This window comes from Caretta caretta, chromosome 3 (assembly GCF_965140235.1).
Source record: "Caretta caretta isolate rCarCar2 chromosome 3, rCarCar1.hap1, whole genome shotgun sequence".
NCBI classification, from domain to species: Eukaryota; Metazoa; Chordata; order Testudines; family Cheloniidae; genus Caretta; species Caretta caretta.
Window position 1 is genome coordinate 199,318,658 of NC_134208.1, and position 21,118 is coordinate 199,339,775.

A 21,118-nucleotide genomic window follows, 5' to 3' on the forward strand; every position below is an offset into this window, starting at 1 on the left:
AATTCCCCCAGGAACAACAAGTACATGGTAGTGGGGATCTCTGAATCTAAAAACCATGAGCTTCTACTGCCTGAGCTAAAAGACCTTGGTCTGTTAGCCAAGGCTGTAGCTGGCTTATGTACTTCTGTATGTGGCCTAGCCACCAGACAGAGTAGGTTTGGGTTACACACACACAATTTAAAACAAACATTCATTTACTTTGTGAAAAGATAAAGTTTCATTAAGATATTACTGAACATTAATGTGGGACAAAAAAAAAACCCAAGACACAAGGTGGAGAATTCTAAAATGTGATTTGTATGTTTGCATCATTTTGGTAGAATGATAAATTACAACTGCAGCCATTATATTAACAACTTTATTAAATGTTTTAAAGTACATGAAAAGACATTGATAGTGTCTTATTTAGAGAGAACCTAATTTTGACCCCAATCCTGCAAATACTGTATAAATGTTTAACCTCCCACATTGACTTCAGTAGGACTACTCACAGTGTGTAAAAATAAGCACATGCATAAATTTGTGCAAAAATCAGGTCCTTAGAGATTGAATATCCAGAAACAAGCCAAGAAAAAATGGAGACTAAAAGTGAAGAGAATACCTAAAGGAAGAGTTAATGGTTTACTGGGTGTAAAGGATTGGAGCCTCCCTTATAGTGCCCTCCTCTGGCTGGGCACAGGCTTGTGTGAGCTAAGCCCACTCCCTCCCTGGAGAAATTCTGCTTTGCGCTCTCTCACAGAATCCAGGGAAGGTAGTTTCCAGCCAGATTAATTTTCTGTAGGTTTTATTTCAGCCTTCTTAACAAATACAGGACCAAAGTTTCACAGCCTCTACCTTCAGAGTCAGTAGGGATTAAGTCCCTTTCCCCAAGTCTGTCCACCACCCCACAAATTCATCAACCCAAAAGTTCCTGGCTTTTACCTCAGAGCCTTTGTGATAAAAAGACTTTCCCCAGTCTCCCTTCTAGCCATCTGTTTCTTGGCGCCACACCTCAAGCAGTTGTTCTGCTTCTGGCAGGTGTCACAGCTACCTTTCCATTTCCTGGTCCTCCTTTTATGAGGATCAGCTAATTAAGTTTGCAGGTCTTTTTCCAATGGGCTAATTAGCCAGCCAGCTGCAGGCCTCTGACCCCAGGGGAATGGTATCCCTTGTACCTTCACCCAGGACAAATACTGTTTCTTCTTGTACAACGTTTTGAGGAATTAAATGTATTCTGGGAAGTAAAACTTGGATTTTGTAAGTGTTAAAGACATTTGAACTGATTGTTACCAACAGCAAGTGTTATTAAGCGTCTCATTATTATAAAACAGAACCCCAACAACACTTACTGAACTGTCGTCTGAAAAGCTTTGGGAAATGATAATGATCCTTTTTTATTAAGGAACCATCAATAAATACATTGACTATGCACCCTATTGGTGATCACAAAATTTGCTGCTATGAATTTGGGCATCTGTAGTTTTACTTAACCTGAAAAGCAACTTGGTACAATGTTTGTCATGTAGACTTTAACCCCAACAATTGATATATGCTATGGTTGTTGATTAATTGCAGTTAACTCACGCAATTAACTCAAAAAAATTAATCGCGATTAATCGCATTGTTAAACAATAGAATACAAATTGAAATTTATTAAATATTTATGGATGTTTTTCTACTTTTTAAAAAGATATTGATTTAAATTACAACACAATACAAAGTGTACAGTGTTCACTTTATATTATTATTTTTATTAAAAATATTTGCACTGTAAAAACCATAAACAAAAGAAATATTTTTCAATTCACCTCACACAAGTACCATCATGCAATATTTTTGTCGTGAAAGTGCAACTAACAAATGTAGATTTTTTTGTTACATAACTGCACTCAAAAACAAAACAATGTAAAACTTTAGAGCCTACAAGTCCACTCAGTCCTACTTCTTATTCAGCAAATCACTAAGACAAGCAAGTTTGTTTACATTTACAGGAGATAATGCTGCCCAATTCTTACTTACAACGTCACCTGAAAGTGAGAACAGGCGTTCGCATGGCACTTTTATAGCCAGCATTGTAAGGTAGTTACATGCCAGATTCGCTAAACATTTGTATGCCCCTTCATGCTTCGGCCACCATTCCAGAGGACATGCTTCCATGCTGATGACGCTCGTTAAAAAAATAATGCATTAATTAAATTTGTAACTGAACTCCTTGGGGCAAAATAGTATGTCTCCTGCTCTGTTTAACCGCAATCTTCCATATATTTCATGTTATAGTAGTCTCTGATGATGACCCAGCACATATTGTTCATTTTAAGAATACTTTCACTGCAGATTTGACAAAACACAAAGAAGGTACCGATGTGAGATTTCTAAAGATAGTTACCGAACTTGACCCAAGATTTAAGATTATGAAGTCCCTTCCAAAATCTGAGAGGGACGAGGTGTGGTGCATGCTTTCAGAAGTCTTAAAAGAGCAATGCTCTGATGCAGAAACTACAGAATCCAAACCACCAAAAAAGAAAATCAACTTTCTGCCAGTGGCATCTGACTAAGATGATGAAAGTGAACATGCGTCTGTCTGTACTACTTTGGATCGTCATTGAGCAGAACCCGTTATCAGCATGGACACATGTCCTCTGGAATGGTGGTTGAAGCATGCAGGGACATATGAATCTTGAGCACCTCTGGCACGTAAATATCTTGTGACGCCGGATATGACAGTGCCATGTGAATGCCTGTTCTCACTTTCAGGTGACATTGTAAACAAGAAGAGGCAGCATTATCTCCTGCAAATGTAAACAAACTTGTCTGTCTGAGCGGTTGGCTGAACAAGTAGGAGGACTGAGTGGACTTGTAGGCTCTAAAGTTTTACACTGTTTTATTTTTGAATACAGGGTTTTTTTGTACATAATTCTACATTTGTAAGTTCAACTTTCTTGATAAAGAAATTACACTACAGTACTTCTAATAGGGGAATTGAAAAATACTATTTCTTTTGTTTTTTTACAGCACAAATATTTGTAATGAAAATAAATATAAAGTGAGCACTGTACACTTTGTGTTTTGTGCTGTAATTGAAATCAATATATTTAAAAATGTAGAAAACATCCAAAAATATTTAAATAAATGGTATTCTATTATTAACAGTGCAATTAATCACGATTAATTTTTTTAATCACTTGACAGCCCTAATGTATGCATACCATCTCAGAATTAGCTATGCTGAATTCTGGTAATGTTTTATTTACAGAATTTGGGGTTTAACATGTGTTGCAAGTATGGTTCAGTAGCTCATATGGCAGCATAATAAGACTATGTTTAATTTATATACATTATATATACTGAGAATAAAAGTGGGTAAAGAATTGCAACAAAGCACACGTAATTTCATTTCTTAATCCTAATGTAAATGATATATAATATACTGGAATAAAGACAGCTTAATATCCTTGTAAGCTTTATCAAAAATATTAAACCAGTTTTGGAAAAAAATGTATGCAACTTATTTTTTCAGGAAGCACTGAATGAAAGTCAACTATTAACAATGCAAGATACATTTTCTTCACAAGGTAATAGATTTGGTTGTAAGGACATATCTTTTATACACTCCCTCAGCTTATGTAGAGTGCTGTTAGATTAAGACAATATTTACTAGAACTATACAAGCTTTCTAAAAGGTAAACATTTATTGGTAAATATTTTAAGCTAAATAAGCTGGAAAGGTTTCTGATTTTTCATGTATTTGTGATATAATGCAATATTAACAGTTTGCTGTTGACTGTTGACTGTTGACTGTCAAAATGATGATCTAATATGTCTGTTCTATTTTTAATGTATTTGAAAACACCAAACACATTATGTACACAAAGATGGTATTCACAATGCAAGCAAAGGGAACTACAGTCTCATTCTGCACAGTAAGGGGGCAATCCTTGTGTGGAGTAACCCTCTCCTCACATGTAGATCATGAATCACAATCTGTCCTGTTGTGTTCATAATAGCAAAGCACTAAGGGTGAAATCTTGGCCTCATCCAAATCAATGGAAGTTTTGTGATTGATTTCAGTGTGGTCAAGATTTCACAATTCAGCAAAATACTTAAGCACATACTTAATTTTGAGCATGTGCTGAAGTCCATCAATATGCAGTAAAAATGTGCTTAAACTTTAAAGTAGATGCTTAAGTTCTTAGCTAAATTTGGAGCTCAAAACACCATACTTCACTTAAATTACATTTAGGCAATGTCTAGAAAATGTCCATAGTCTAGAAAAAAGATTTTCAGATAGTCTTTCCAAAAGCATAAGAGGGACCAGAGCAATGTTAGGCAACAGTTGGGTACAACCAGTTCAAAACAGATACTTCACAGAATATGTAGTAAAGGGAGCTAATAGTCTAAAGGCAAAAAAGAAAAGAAAAGAAAAAGCATCTAACTGCTAAATTTCTATTAAGCATAAACAGGAGTTTCCAAAATATCTGATTATATTCAGTCCAAAGAAGAATTCTAAAAATGCGTCACAAATTTGCTCCCTTCTAAGAGCATGCTTCATTTCCAAAACAACACAAAATGTCCCACTCAAGGAAGAATAAAAGAGACAATACTTCAGACAGAGTTTTCCACGATCAAATCAGAGCAGACACATTGTAGTCCTTACATACCTTAGAACCTCTTTGAAGACATTTTCATGAATACATATTCTCTACAATGATACACCCAGTATCTCCATGAAAAAAGAACAATGTCTTCAGATGTCTTCAACATCAGTCAAGTTAAGAATCTAAAGATAATATTTGAAAAAAACCAAACACAAGGCCTTTTGCTAAAGGAAAAAACTGGTTCATAATAATGATGAATTGAGAGGGTAAAACATTAGCATTCAGCCCAAGGTAGATGGTCCCAAATGGAGAGGAAGCCTAAAGTATCCTTAAATTTAGGACTATGCTCAATGTATTTTTAGCAATGAAATACAGAGCTTAGAGGCTGATTTGCATCTTCACCCAAAATAACTGCAATCTTTTCATACTTATTTACCAAAGTAATGGTAAAAATATCAATGATAATGGAAGGAATAATTTGTGTTTTTTAAGATTAAAATATTATTTTCTTTGAAAGTATTTGAAAAGTTAACTGAATATTTATTTGCTAGATGTTTTTTGTAAAAAGTTTGATTTTGAATAATCCATCATGTATTCACAAAGAATGAGCCTTGTGGCTAGGTACTGTGGAGATTATATTTTTTCTTGGCATCGTAATTTGCTTTTAACTGAGTAGCTTTACTGTGCTGTTCTTACAGTGATCTTTTCTCATTTTTAATCTATAGGACTATGTACTTTAATCAAATTAAATTCCCTTCTGAGCCCAATTTCTGACAGACCCCTCTTGATAGAAGTTAATCCTTAATGTATCTCTAAGGTGCAATAGAAACTGAGTTCCTGTTTATAAGCCTGATTTTGGCCCAGTCTCTAAAATTAAAATTGATTTAGTTATAGTTGATATATTGATATATATATTGATATAGTTTACATCTGGGGCCAGCCAATATTGGATTTTTCCTGAAGAATTTGAAGCAGCTCAGACAGGAGGTACATCATGATGTCCTAAAATTAAAGATGTTCGGCATAGACCCAAAGGTCTACTAATGCTTCCAGAGGAGAGAAATAAAACTTAGTTTACTGGTCTCTCCTAGCAGAGGTCTAGGTCCAGATCCTGGCCACTGCTATAACCATTTTGTGCCAGTTTGGCTGTGGAAGGAGGCTGGAAAGATAGCTTAAATAGCCAGTGGGGGATTTCCCTGGGTTGAGGGAGTGTTTACGGTAAAGCCAACATAGTTGGCTCAGTACTTCCTCTGTCCTAGCACCTTGGTGGTGAGGGAATATCTAATGTAGGAGAGGCAGTGGCCAGCGCACTTTGCACTCTGGCAATCTCTGACTGCTTAACAGCCTTAGAGAGGCATTACCAGCTGGTATAACTTAGAGCAGACCGACTGCACTTTAAGTTACATCAGGGGCCAGACCACTATTGGGCAGACTTAAGTTAGTTTGGGTGTCTTATTTGAAAAGTACTACCGTAGATGCATTTTCCGTTTCTAATGGTTGGGATTTTGCTTAATATTTTTGAAAGGTTAAGTGCACTCAACCCACTGTTGCAATCCTGCAATGTTCATTTTAACTATGTTTGTTGGGATTTTTTTTGTATGGTTATCTAAAAATGTTATATTGATATGTTAAGAGCAAAAGCAAGTAAAGTGCACTGAATCATGCATTGAGAGAAATAGGTGCAGAATCAGATTCTTATTAAATACTGTACTGGAGGAAAATTAGATATAGATAACAGCAGGAGTTTCTCCATGTTAGGCAGAAATTCTAGAATTACAGTCAACATTTTTTTCTGATACTGTAGCATCTGATTTTAGCCCACTGCAAAAGGATTATGACACTGGCTCAGCTCAATGTTACAGGTTCAACCCTGCAGTCTTGAATGATGAGAGAGAAGTTAGGACAATTGATTAATGTCATGGGATTAGAGCTACCAATGATTCTTGCATTATGAAAGGTGCCCAAAACAACAAATAGAGGACCAGATTCTGCTTTCAGTTACATTGTTATAAATCTTTAGTGACACCACTGAGGTCATTGGATTTATACCAGTGTAATGAAGAGTACATTTCGTCTCTTGGTGTAACAGTGTAAGATTACAAAATTTAATGAAAGCATATCCACAGGCTCCCTTAATAAGGCCTTAATAAGATGTGACTCTATTAGCATCTCTTAGCCAAGTTACTTGTTGACTAAATGTGCAATACTGAATGGGGAAATATAGACTTGTTACTTCATAGAAAGCAGGCCCACTGATGGGGGGCAAAGAGGGCAATTGCCCAGGGGCCCGGGCAATTTAAAAGGGCCCGGGGACCCCCAGCTGCTGCTGCTGCCACGGTAGCAGCAGCCAGGAGCCCCGGGCCCTTTTAAATGGCCCAGGCGAGCCGCAGGGCTCCCAGGTGTGCGCTGAGTGGCGACCGTTTCGGGCACCCACGCTTTGTGGGAGCCGGCCGGCCAGCATTGGTCCCAGAAGTGACGGATTTGTCACTTCTGCCTCGGGCCCCACACCTCCCTAGGGACAGCCCTGGGGCCCAAAATTGCTGTCAGCGGGCCTGATAGAAAGCTAATTTAAACTACTACAATCAAATAAAATGAATTTACTACTTTTCATAACAGAAATAGCTCTACTGCATCTTTCCTTTAATGCAATAAGCCCTTACATTAACCTACAATGATCCTCTCCCCCTTTGGGGGTGTGTGCGAGGTGCAGAGAGAGGGAGGAGATGGAAAGGAATGGTAGAAGAAGAGTATGGTAATTTAGTTGTTGAAGTCATCCATTTTCATTTCTATGTTTTTAAATACTTTAAATATATATTTATGAATAAATAAGTTTAGAGTTATAGCTAGTATTTAAGGTGAAAAATTTTAAGATATAGAACTGCTTAAAGTCCAAGCTTATCAAATTTTTTATGATTGGACAAATCTTACTAATTAAGCAAAAATGATTCATCCAATTAAGAATGCTATGGGAACAAAGGTAGCATGACAGGGTCGGGCCAGATGGCTACCGGAGAGTAATAGAAGGCAGATATATTAGCCCCAGGTTAAGTAGGTCCCTTTTCTCTGGGTAAGCTAACAGGGAAGGTTCCAGAACAATCAGGAACCTTCTGGAGACAATTAAGACAGACAGGCTGATTAGAACACCTGCAGCCAATCAAGAAGCTGCTAGAATCAATTAAGGCAGGCTAATCAGGGCACCTGGGTTTAAAAAGGAGCTCATTTCAGTTTGTGGTGCGCGTGTGAGGAGCTGGGAACAAGAGGTACTAGGAGCTGAGAGTGAGAATGTGTACTGTTGGAGGACTGAGGAGTACAAGCATTATCAGACACCAGGAGGAAGGTCCTATGGTGAGAATAAAGAAGGGGTTGGGGGGAGGCCATGGGGAAGTAGTCCAGGGAGTTGTAGCTGTTGCACAGCTGTTCCAGGAGGCACTCTAGACAGCTGCATTCCACAGGGCCCTGGGCAGAAACCCGGAGTATAGGGCAGGCCTGGGTTCCCCCCAAACCTCCCAACTCCTGGTTAGACACAGGAGGAGTTGACCTGGACTGTGGGTTCACGAAAACGCCCAAACTGAGGGCTGCCATGAAGCTCCAAGGTGAGCAAATCCGCCAATAAGCGCAAGACTCACCAAGGTAGAGGAGGAACTTTGTCTCAGTAGTTTAAAATTGATTTTACCAAAAATTAAAAATCCATTGAAAAAGCACTTTCATCAGTTGTCAACCTTTCAAAACAAGTGCAAGATTTAATATAACTAGCTGTCTATTCAGACGAGGTCTTGGACAAGCACAGTAAAGGTATTCGCAAAAAGAAAAGGAGGACTTGTGGTGCCTTAGAGACTAACAAATTTATTTGAGTGAAAACTTATGCTCAAATAAATTTGTTAGTCTCTAAGGCGCCACAAGTCCTCCTTTTCTTTTTGCGGCTACAGACTAACACGGCTGCTACTCTGAAACCAGTAAAGGTATTGTAGCCCATGATTGAAATGCATTGTCTGGCTATCCTGAAAGAAGGACAGGAGACACTTTGATATGGATTTAATCAGGCCACAACTTTATTATTAGATGTCTGGGACTACCAAGCAGATAAAACTGTACAGTGTGGGCAACTCCATGTCCATTCAAATAATTACCCAGGACTTCCACCAACCCTCCTTCATTTTCCATCCAGTGTCCCCAGCCAACCAATGGCTTGGACCTTTCATCCACTGGCCCTCATAAGAGGGTTAAGGTGGGCTATAAGAAAGGGCGGTTGGCTCCCTGCCTTACCAATCATAGGAGCCCTGAACACCCCTCCCCCAGTTCCATTCCTTTAACCAGCATGGAGTGAGTGGGAAGCGGGGCCTTGGAGAAGGGGCAGGGCAAGGGTGTTCGGTTTTATGTGATTAGAAAGTTGGCAACCCTGTTACAAAATGAGTTGCAACATATAGCCTAACACCCTTTCTTCCTCCCCGTAATAGGTCCTCCCTGAAACCCACTGTGGGGAAGATGAAAAAAAACCATCCTATCTAAGTCGATATGGTGGTGAGGGAAAAATTCCTTCCCAGGACCCCTAAAAGGGAGCGACTAGCGTAATGTCCACAGTAGGTCCTTCCCAAACCTGATTTTCACCACCTCGAGGGGAGGGAGCGTGTTTGCTGCCTTGCCTGCTGCGTGAAGAAAGGGCTTCTAACACCCAGGCTTGCCCCTTTTAAAACCTTCCGCCCTTACATTCCCAGGAAATGAGTCAGCATCGCCACGCTGATTCCTACCCAACTTTTTTCAGCAGCTTCTGACCTCTTTCCCCCGACACACACACCCGTAAAGCAAGCCCGAATAATGTCCCCCCATTTCAGGCAGGACCAGAAACTTGCAAGGTTTCACAAATATGCATATTCAAAATATCACTTACCACAGCACACTTCCTGTGTAACAGGAACCATAGTTCTAGCATTTCCCAGTTTGAGTGCTTGACTTTGCGACTTTAATGTTTTAACATATTTTGTGTGTATACTTTCTTGAGCTTTTAAAAAACAAACTGAAAAAAAAAACCAGAAATTCTATTATATTGACAACAAATGGGTCATCAGCAGGGTTGTGACCTATAGATCCATGGCACCGACCTCTGGCACTTGAGCTGACAGATTACGTGATCGGAGCACTATCTTGTAATTTTTTGTGGACCAGCACTAACAGGGATGAAACACTTTGCCAGTGGGTTTCACAGATATTTACTAACAGCAGAGGAATAGTGAGACTCAAGAATCTTGAGTTCCATTTTCTTGCTCTAGACACTTCTGCCTGTTTCCCCCTCCTTCTCCTCCAACCTGTCCTTGTCCCAGTCATGTGTCTTATCCACCTGTGGCTCCTTGTCCCAGTTCTATTCTCTTTGCCTAGCTGATCCTAGTCATCATTCCTCTGGCTTTTTATCCCAGTCCCCGTCTCCTTGCCCAGCCAATCCTAGTTGCCCCTTCCAGGCTCCCCATACCAGTCTTTCCCCCTCCCAGTCCTGTCTTCTTGCCCAGCCATTGCCAGTTTCCCCCAGCTCCTTGTGCGCAGTCTCCTTACCCAGCAAGTCCCAGTTCCCCTGTGCTGGCTCCTTGTCTGATCTGTCTCCACTGCCTGGCCTCTAGTCACCCTCAAACCCATGTTCTCCATCCTCACTGATTCCCAGTGCCAATCCCTTTTCCCAGACTCCATGTTCAGTTTCAAAAAGAAAAGGAGTACTTGTGGCACCTTAGAGACTAACCAATTTATTTCGTGAGCTACAGCTCACTTCATCGGATGTAGCTCGCGAAAGCTCATGCTCAAATAAATTGGTTAGTCTCTAAGGTGCCACAAGTACTCCTTTTCTTTTTGCAAAGACAGACTAACACGGCTGTTACTCTGAAACATGTTCAGTTTCAGTGTCTCCCTCCCCACTCACCCTGTGGTCCTTCGGCAGCACTTCGGCGGTGGGCCCTTCAGTGCCACCAAAGACTCGGAGCGACTGAAGGACGTGCTACCAAAGTGCCGCAAAAGACCTGGAGCGACTGAAGGAACCAGTTCTTCAGCTTCTGGCAGCTCAACACTGCCCAGACCCCTTGTCCCAATCTCTTCTCTTCACTCCTCTTCAGTTCTGGGTTTGTCCTCCTTGTGTTTGGTTTAGCTGGTTTCCTCCCCCGCACTGCCTGGTCCTGTGGGGGAGCACTGAAAGCACAGAACAGACAGGCTCCCAACCCTCCATTTCTGTGACTGGTCGTGGACCCTGCAAGCCCACAGCAACACTGTTGCAATTACAGGAAAACTCCTGTTCAGATCTTTACAGCCCTGGTCTTGAGGATACTCAGTGCAGATTCTGGAATTTTCTGAGGCTTGTTAAACTTTACTCAGAGCTTGATTACATGGTTCATAAACTCATGTCCCTGAATCCATATTTACCAGTCAGGGACCATTATCTGACACAATTTACAAAGAATGCCATCCCATAGGCATGATGGCCCTGATTCAGCACTTTATGTGCTTAACTGTAAATACATGCTTAAGTTCCATTGAAGGTAGTGGAACTCAAGCTTAAGTGCTTTAGTAAATAGTGGTGGAATTAAGCCCATATTTAGGTTCCAATTCAGCAAAGCACTTATTAGGTTATGCATACTATTGCCCCTTCTTCCAACACCCGTGTCACCCCTTTGATGAACAGTAGCAGATGTCCAGGGCTTTTCAAGTCTGTTTTCCCATGCATAAGAAATCAGTGATGTGGAGTCTGAGTATATTCTAAGAGTAACAAACAGAATGCAGGCAATCTCTTTTTTCATAAATTTTAGGCCAAAACCAATGCCCAGCTCTCAGTGAGCAACACTGCCTTAAGGTTCAACTCTAATTAGAGACTAAGGCTGTCTGAGTGCTTTTACAGATCTGTCTCCAAGTATCACTGCACGGAGAACCTGGAATAATCTAAACTAAAAACACGGAAAATCTTCCAAGATTTTATCAGCATTCTCGATGCTGATATGACAGGGACATTTGACTAATGGTATTTCTTTTCTTCAGTATCAGTGATTGCAACTACCTGCACTCATGTACAAATGGATATTGAATCTCTAATCTAAACTGATCTAAAGGAGAACATTTTCAAATATAAACCTGTCATATGTAGTTGGGAATCACAGCAACTGTATCAGAAGAGTATTTGCTCTAGTTCAAAAAAAGTGGTTTATTTTTAAATTTTTGATCATTTTACTTTATGTTTGTGTACACCTACAGCAGAAGATCTGGCTAGGAGAAAGAAGAATGAGGAGCGAGGACATCAGCTTTATAAAATGAGCAACAAAATACTGAAACATTCCAAAAGCAAAAAAGAGAAAGAAGAGTAAGTCTGAACTCTAGCACTTGTGGGGCTAAATCAATAATAAAGATACAATTGTGCTTTAAAGACAAACAAGAACATGCACTGAGGAGTTTACAGTCTAGGTCTCCATCCCATAAAGAGTTTCATCCTACTGTATAGTTCCTTGTACAGAGCCTCATTGACATCAATAGAACCCTGTGAGAGGAAAAATATTTCTGGGCATAACTTTTGGCAGGATTGGGACCAACAATGACTTTGTGAAGTTCAGCGTTACTGAATATTTCTATTCTAGCTTAGTTACCTAGACTGGTTTGCATTTAATTGGAATTTTTACACTACATTGATAAAGCATAGTGCAAAGATATACGAATCAGCACACAAAAAAATCAGTTTAATTCAAAACATGTCCAAAAGTTGTGGAAAAATTCTAGTGAACTGAAAAAAAAGTCAGTTTCCAGCTGAACAAATCCATCCAAAAAAGTTTTTTTTTTGTGCGTGGTGGTGGCGGCAGTTAGGACATTCATGTGGGATGGGGGAGACCTGTATTAAATTTCCCTCTACATCTGATATGGAGAAGTGAGTTGAACTTTGGTCTCTCCTATTTCTGGAAAGTATTCTAGCCACTGAGTCTCCTACATCGCAAGTGAGTTATATGGAAAGCGGCACCCTCACCACAATAGTTTCAGGTTGGCTAGCACTACATTCTTTGGCAAACAAACTATTAATCTGAAAAATTTGACCCAGCTCTACTACTCACATGAATTTGAAGTTACTGTTCAAGGAAGGGTGGCTGCGAAGAAAGAAATTAAAACTTCTCTGCTGCCAGAGAAGCATGTTTTAGTTAGCTTTCAGGAGGTGCATAATAGAAATTAGTACTTGAATTAGTACACTTTAGTTGCTAAATCTCCTCTTAGAGATACAAGTACTGTACTTGAGGGGAGAAATTAAGATCAAATGATTAAACCTGAATTTCATATTCTTGAATCAGAGCTTACCAACTCCTTACTGAAGCAGCAGATATGGGACATTTGAAAGCTATGGAGAAATTGGCTGCTGCTTTGCTGTTTGGTTATCATGGTCCTCAAAATATAACCGCAGCTGTGATATTATATGAGACTTTGGCTGAAAAAGGATCTCATAAAGGCCAAACTGTAAGTAGTTTTGGGGGTTTTTTTAAGTGTATAAAGCTTTAAATAGGACATTACTCAGCTGGAAAGCTTATTAATATTTGAAAAGCAGTAAGGTGTGGTCTACTTTGTTAACATATATGTTGGTATAATGTGGGGCCACACAACAGGTAAGTATTAATTAAATTTTTTTTAATCATTCTCTAGTTAAATCCATTTTCAAATAGTAGAACCAGATAGTTACAACTGAATTTTTAAAATCTACTTTACTTTTCATTATACAAGTTGATTGATTGTTTTTAGAACTTTGTTCTTGTTGCACAATTGAAATAGACTAATCAGTGTCATTTGCTGGTATGTTTGTAGTCAGTTTAACTTTCTCAAGCACTAAGAATAAAATGCAATTTTGGCGGTCTAAACACTCCGGGAAATGTCTAACTAGAAACAACATACTGTTTTCCGTTACTATTTCTGTAACTTTAAAATCTAACTTTTGAGTCTAGCACCACCTGACAGTAACTTGATTATTTTTTACTTTGGATATTTGTACACAGATGCTGAAAACTATGTTTAGTTGTTGCAGTTGTGGCTAGTGATATTGTCCAGAATTTTAACTTTCTGCTGGACAACAGTAGTTTTTATTAAAAATACAAAATATTTTAACGTTGCATGATGGGGAACTTTGAGTTGCTTAATCTTCACTGTTACACACCAGATGTCACTTGAAGGAATTTTGGAGGGGAGTAAAACCCCTTTACAACCACATGTCTTCTAGCTGCAAGGACTAATGAGACTCCTTTGAAACCTAATGGACCTTGCTCAGGTTCTCTACAGAATCATGCAAGATTCACATCACCTTAGGACTTACTTTACCACCTCCATAGCACACCCAATCCATGTTCACACAATGGCAGTAAATAACCAGGACCACTCGAATGGACCCAATTCTGCAAGAGAAACCCCATAATTTTATTCATAATATAACAGTGACTAAGTCATCCAACCTTGCTGGATGATTCACATGGCCTTGAATTGACTGTTTTGTTAAAATAGATATGTAAGCCGGCGTGAGCAAAGGCAGTGTGGCACACTTTATTCAAATTTCAGGTTTAAAAGGTGCCCAGATCCCAAAGATAGATTTGTGTGGGTGTGTCCACCTACTGAGAGATATCTGGAATAAAATGAATTCGTAAACAAAAATTCTCAGACTATCCCATCACTCACTGTAAAGTTTACATAGGTTTACTGTGATCTTGTTATGCTTGGGTATCACTGTTGCCAGATTTCTGTCTTGGCCACTAGCCTTGACAAGGATATCTTGTGTTTGTTTCAAATCTCATGGCAACAATGGGACTAAGCAAGGTGGCTTCTTACTCAAACTAAACAGAGGACACACTCATATTTGGAATAGGTCTAGAAACAGTGTGTTAGCATAGGTTCTGGAACTAAGGGTGCTGCCACACCTGGCTTGAAGTGGTTTCCATTATATACAGGGTTTACAGTTTGGCTAAATGACTCGCAGCACTCCCACTATAAAAATTTGTTCCAGCACCCCTGTGTGTTAGTGTGACCACGTGCCAGGGATGAGAATTCCACACTCAGGGCAGACTGCAAGAAATAGGACAGACAATCTTCAAAACTGGTGGTTTATTCTATAATTAAATTCACCAAGCCAGTAACAAAAGAGCTTCTGAAGTACCACACTGATTAACAAGAAGCCAAACACAAAGAATTCCCCTTTAGGAATTCCAGCCCTTGGTTCTCATCTTGACAAGTTGGTCTGATATAGTGAGAGGTTATTGAAAACCCTATTCACCATGTGTGAGATCCTACCAATCCCAAAGGATCAGAAACTTACCCTCAGGTCAATATATGTCTCAGATCTTACCCAAATATCACAATGTTAGGCAATTCTTCGTAAACTAACTAAAGATTTATTAAGAAAAGAGAGTTATTGAATAGCTAAAAGATTATATACATTACAAATGCTTACAAGGTCCTTACATCAGGTTTGTAGCTGTGATAGATGAGTCTGCTGGCTTGCCAAAGTCTCTCTGTAATCATCCCAAAAGGTTAGAATCCAAATGTAGTTTAGATGTAAAGTCTGTTAGAGTCATTTACTTGCATTTTTCAGGGTATTCCAAATAACTATTGGAAGATCTCTTTCCCACAACTTAAATTTTGCCCTGTTCAAAGTTCAGCAGACTAGAGATGCCGGATCAGGCCTGAGGTTTCTCTTTTATAGCTGAAGTGAGCTATTAAGTATTTTGAGCATAGCATGTGACTGAAGTTTCTTCTTTGTTGAGGACACACTGACCCATCACTTTAAAGTTAACGTTCAATTTCCGATGCATACACAGATAATTTACAGGTTTCAGAGTGGTATCCATATTAGTCTGTATCAGCAGAAAGAACGAGGAGTACTTGTGGCACCTTAGAGACTAACAAATTTATATGAGCATAAGCTTTTGTGGGCTAAAGCCCACTTCATCAGATGCATGCAGTGGAAAATACAGTAGGAAGATGTATGTATATATACACAGAGAACATGAAAAAATGGGGGTTGCCATACCAACTCTTAACGAGACCAATTGATTAAGGTGGGCTATTATCAGCAGAAGAAAAAAAACTTTTGTAGTGATAATCAGGATGGCCCATTTCAAACAGTTGACAAGAAGGTGTGAGTAACAGTAGAGGGAAAATTAGCATGGGGAAATAGTTTGTAGTTAGTGTAATGATTCATCCACTCCCAGTCTTTATTCAAGCCTAATTTAATGGTGTCCAGTTTGCAGATTAATTCCAGTTAATTCTGCTGTTTCTTGTTGGAGTCTGTTTTTGAAGTTTTTTTTGTGGAATAATTGCGACTTTTAGGTCTGTAATTGAGTGACCAGAGAGATTGAAGTGTTCTCCTACTGTTTTTTGAATGTTATGATTCCTGATGTCAGATTTGTGTCCATTTATTCTTTTGCATAGAGACTGTCTGGTTTGGCCAATGTACATGGCAGAGGGGCATTGCTGGCACATGACGGCATATATCACATTGGTAGATGTGCAGGTGAACGAGCCTCTGATAGTGTGGCTGATGTGATTAGGTCCTATGATGCTGTCCCTTGAATAGATATGCAGACAGAGTTGGCAACGGGCTTTGTTGCAAGGACAGGTTCCTGGGTTAGTGTTTTTCTTGTGTGGTGTGTGGTTGCTGGTGATTATTTGCTTCAGGTTGGGGGACTGTCTGTAAGCAAGGCCTGGCCTGTCTCCCACGATCTGTGAGAGTGAGGGATCATCCTTCAGGATAGGTTGTAGAACTTTGATGATGCGCTGGAGAGGTTTTAGTTGGGGGCTGAAGGTGACAGCTAGTGGTGTTCTGTTACTTCCTTTGTTGGGCCTGTCCTGTAGTAGGTGACTACTGGGTACTCTTCTGGCTCTGCCAGTCTGTTTCTTCACTTCCGCAGGTGGGTATTGAAGGTATACATTGTCCCCAAATGTGAAATAGTTGTGGGTGAGGACAAAGTCACAAAGTTTAGCCACCAGGTTTGCCGTGACATTATTGGGGTTATTGTTCCTGATGGCTTGTAGTCTTTGTGTGGAAGGTTGGTGTAGAGGGCTTCTATGTCCATAGTGGCCAGGAGGGTGTTTTCTGGAAGATCACCAATGGATTGTAGTTTCCTCAAGAAGTCAGTAGTGTCTCGAAATTAGCTAGGAGTGCTGGTTGCGTAGGGCCTGAGGAGGGAGTCTACATAGCCAGACAACCCTGCTGTCAGGATGCCAATGCCTGAGATGATGGGGCTTCCAGGATTTCCAGGTTTATGGATCTTGGGTAGCAGATAGAATACCCCTGGTCGGGGCTCTTGGGGTGTGTCTGTGCAGATTTGTTCTTGTGCTTTTTCAGGGAGTTTCTTGAGCAGATGGTGTAGTTTCTTTTGGTAACCCTCAGTGGGATCAGAGGGTAATGGCCTGTAGAATGTGGTGTTAGAGCTGCCTAGCAGCCTCTCGTTCGTATTCCGACCTATTCATGATAATGACTCCAACCCCTCTCAGTTACAGACCTAAAAGTCGCAATTATTCCACAAAAAAACTTCAAAAACAGACTCCAATGGTTTCCAATGACAAACAGCAGAACTGGAATTAATCTGCAAACTGGACACCATTAAATTAGGCTTGAATAAAGACTGGGAGTGGATGAGTCATTGCACTAATTAAAAACTATTTCCCCATGCTAATTTCCCCCTACTGTTACTCACACCTTCTTGTCAACTGTTTGAAATGGGCCATCCTGATTATCACTACAAAAGTTTTTTTTCTTCTGCTGATAATAGCCCACCTTAATCGATTGGTCTCATTAAGAGTTGGTATGGCAACCCCCATTTTTTCATGTTCTCTGTGTGTGTGTGTGTATATATATATGTCTTCCTACTGTAATTTCCACTGCATGCATCTGATGAAGTGGGCTTTAGCCCATTAAAGCTTATGCTCAAATAAATTTGTTAGTCTCTAAGGTGCCACAAGTACTCCTCGTTCTTTCTACAGATAGTTTAGTAATACTCATTTGCATATGACAATTAGTCGGTCTTTCATTATAACAGGGACAGATACGCTGAAGATAATATAATTAATATTATTAATTTCCTGCAGTGTCTCACATCTTTGATCTTAAGGTGAACTGAACACAGTCACCTGGATAATGTAAGGCAATTAAGTCATGAAAAGGATTTAACATCTAAAGCAGGGGTGGGCTATAATTTTCACACTGGGGCCACTCCATAAATTTTGATAAGTCGTCATGGGCCGCACATTTCTACTATATTAATGGAGGGGGTGCGGGTCTGGGAGGGAGTTTGGATGCAGCGGGGAACTCTGGGCCATGGGACTTTTAGTGGCCTGGACATTGTGAGGGGGAAGGCAAAGAGCCTGGCGGGCCGGACAGAAATGTTAGACGGGCCCGCAGGCTCTATTTTGCCCACCCCTGATCTAAAAGCTAATTTGGTTACACTAATAAACTTCTAACTGGACATAGGTAAACACAGACAAATACACTTAGCAACTATTCTTTGATTCTTATCTATACAAAGAGAATGAGTTGGGGATTGCTAGCCTAATTAACATTTCATTGATACCTATATATAAGTGGATTGCCTTGATTAAAATTGCAATGCCACTTGATAAATTGTTATGGGTCATATACCTGTTAGCTGGTTTGCCAGCCCCACAGTTAGAAATACACATCTGACAAGGTGAGATTAAGCCATCTTCTCACTTCTGCTGAGGTAGTGGACCTATTTCTGCATACATCTTTCCACAAAGGAGTTTTAAAATTGCAAAATTATCCTAGAGAAATGTATTGCTCAAATCCTGAGCAATAAGGCCCCTAGTTTAAAGGAGCCATCATAACAGTCAGCTGTCTGTGGCCATTGACATAGTCACACTTGGATACCTCACTCCTCATTCATCCTGGACTGTCCTCACAGATCAGCTGACACAAGGAAACCAATTATTAAAAAAAACTTGCTCAGAGTGATCAGGTTTTTTGAATTTCTGTGGTATGGCAATTGTTGAATGAAAGTGTTTACCGTTATGAAGTGTAAGTAGTCTGATTAATTACAACTGCTTCAGCATGGTAATAAAGTCAAATGTTTTGTTTGCTGTGAGTAACTCTTCACTTAATTCTCAGGTAAGATGAATGGTGGTAGAGCAGAGGACACGCTGCCCAGTCATGCTTAATCCAGAGGTGGTTAGTCCCTGGCCCAAGTAATGACTGTTGTAAATTAATTGTTTTGCCAATCTTGTCTTGAACCTCCCATTTTAGGGAAGGTTATATAAAAGATCGTAATAAATCAACTCCCACTACACATAATCTATCACTATTCTTGCTCCCTACCAGTCTGGGCATGTAAGTGAAACTATTGATATCAAAGTTTGTCCTTGTAAAAACAATTTTAATAATCCATGAGCAATTTTTGACCATTGTCAATGAAATATTGTTGATACACCCATAGGCTCTTGCAAAAGTGGACAGAGTAGATCTTCTGTGGAGCCACTCCTTCAATTCAGAGAAATCCTATGGAGTATTATTGTGGAGCTGCTCATCCTCTGTGAAGGACCGTACCTTAATGTCCTTCAGGGTTCCATCTTGTCACCACTGCTGAACTATGTTTATATTCCATACAAATAAACTATGACAAATTTCATCCTAGAAATTGCAAGTTTCAGAAAGATACACTATCAGCAGTTGAAAACAAGGGTGAGAATGGAAATTGTACCTACATATTTGTTGTTGCTCTCACTGCACTGATACCACATTCTTACTCTTTCATTTTCTGACACAAAGATGAATGGAAATAAACTGGCTGCTATGCAAGCCAAGAATGACACTGGCTGGCAAGAGGAATCAATAAGTATAATAGTCTTCGCATTGTATATTGATGGGGTATTCCCAACTTTCACCAGAATAATAGGCAGCCTCAAGGTCCTATTAAATCCAATGATACTCCTGAATTCCAAGATAGGCGCAATGATCTGTTATGCCTTTCACCATCTCTGGCACACTACAAAAGATCTCAGCTGCCTCTCACTGTACACAGTATCACAGCAGTTAAGGTCATCTGAAAGTGCTTGCTGTCAGAACCTCAGTTTGAACACCCACAGTCAGCTCCTGTGCTGTTCCTCCCTGCAGGTGCAATACTGAAGGAAAAACCCAAAGTGAGCATGACTTTAAGCCATGTTTGCACCCTCTGAATTCAGGGCTTCTGTGGGAGCCAAAATGCCCCTCCTTGCATAACCCAGGAAGCCTTGGGAGCAACTAAGAATTACAGTAGCCTCCCTACTACTGCAATGGCTTGTGGTACAAGCCAAAATGGCTGTAGCAGCATGTGCTGTTCCCCCACCCTTTCCCATCTTGCTCAGTTCCCACCAGAGCTTCCTCTATCCTGGAATTTGCAAAGGAACTAGTGATATATAGGGGCAAGAGTGAGGAACAGAATCCTCCCCGCCCCTCCCCCCAAAGGGCCAGCAGTAGTAGTGTTAGTTGAAAGCCTCCACCTTTGAATTTGGCTCCTCTTGGGAAAACCAGACTCTAGAGATCATCAGGATGAAATTCAAGATCCATTCATGTTAACATTTTATTGTCTTTTGTTTGTTGAATTTCCTTCATTAGTGCCTAATTTCCATGGTGACAGGCTCTACAAAAGAGAACCAAATATTCTGAAACACGTTAAATAATTTATAATTTCACCACAATATTCAATCTAAGTAAGTGCTGTTCTGCAGGCACTGGCTCACAATAGCATTAGTGCTTAAATCCAGTGGAATCCTGTAAATCCTATTAAAATAATTGATGGATCCATAAATGGTATCAGAGCAAAATATAGCTACAATTTAAAGTATGATGTTTTACTGTTTTGGACCAGTGCCATAGTCTAGCACTGTAAATGGCTAAGGTCCCATAGCTCTTCCATTTATTTATTTAAGGAGAGAATTAAGTCATAGAACTGATTTTATAGATTAAGAGATTCCAAGGCCAGGGTATCTAATGGAAAACACCTGGGACAACCTTATAGTAATCAGATTACATTAATGGCTATAAACCAGTCCAAAAGAATCAGAACCAGCACTGCACTGTGGAAGCACTAGGTGAAGGGAGATCTGTAAACTACCACTAAGTCCTTCCTTATGTCATCCTGTGACTAATACATTAGATGGACATATTCTATTTGATCCTGTTTTAATCCACAATTGAACACACACAACACTTACACAAATGCATAACTATGAACATACTTAAGTACTTTACTGAATCAAGGCCTTAGAGCAAGTAACCTGCTATGTCTCACATTGGATATAAAAAAATCACAGCCACTCCTTCACAGTCCCTTCTCAGAGTTCATGCTGAACTAAATATCTCGTAGAAATCAGCTGGGCCAGTTACTCATGGTGAAGCTTCATCCAGCCATATCTCAGTTATCGATGCTATGCCAGAGTTCTCATCCCTGATTAAATCATGGCTGATGGTAAAATTTATTAGCCACTGACCATACATTAAACAGCATAATTCAACACCAAACTTGCTTGGAGGATATGGGGGAGTATCATGCTGAATGGTGAATTTCTTGGGTCCTCTGTTT

The 21,118-nt window shown here is 39.9% G+C and overlaps 1 protein-coding gene across 9 annotated transcripts in view; it reads left to right on the forward strand.

Moving 5' to 3' along the window:
* Positions 1 to 21,118, forward strand: part of SEL1L2 (SEL1L2 adaptor subunit of SYVN1 ubiquitin ligase) — an 81,854-nt gene that overhangs the window by 24,861 nt on the left and 35,875 nt on the right. For 8 of the 9 annotated variants that reach the window (XM_075127240.1, XM_075127232.1, XM_075127237.1 and 5 more), the window contains 3 exons: positions 3,497 to 3,551; positions 11,790 to 11,895; positions 12,863 to 13,025. In XM_075127240.1, coding sequence (XP_074983341.1) covers positions 3,497 to 3,551; positions 11,790 to 11,895; positions 12,863 to 13,025 — 324 coding nt within the window. The remainder of the gene's footprint in view (positions 1 to 3,496; positions 3,552 to 11,789; positions 11,896 to 12,862; positions 13,026 to 21,118) is intronic. The other variant, XM_075127238.1, reaches the window with a different exon arrangement.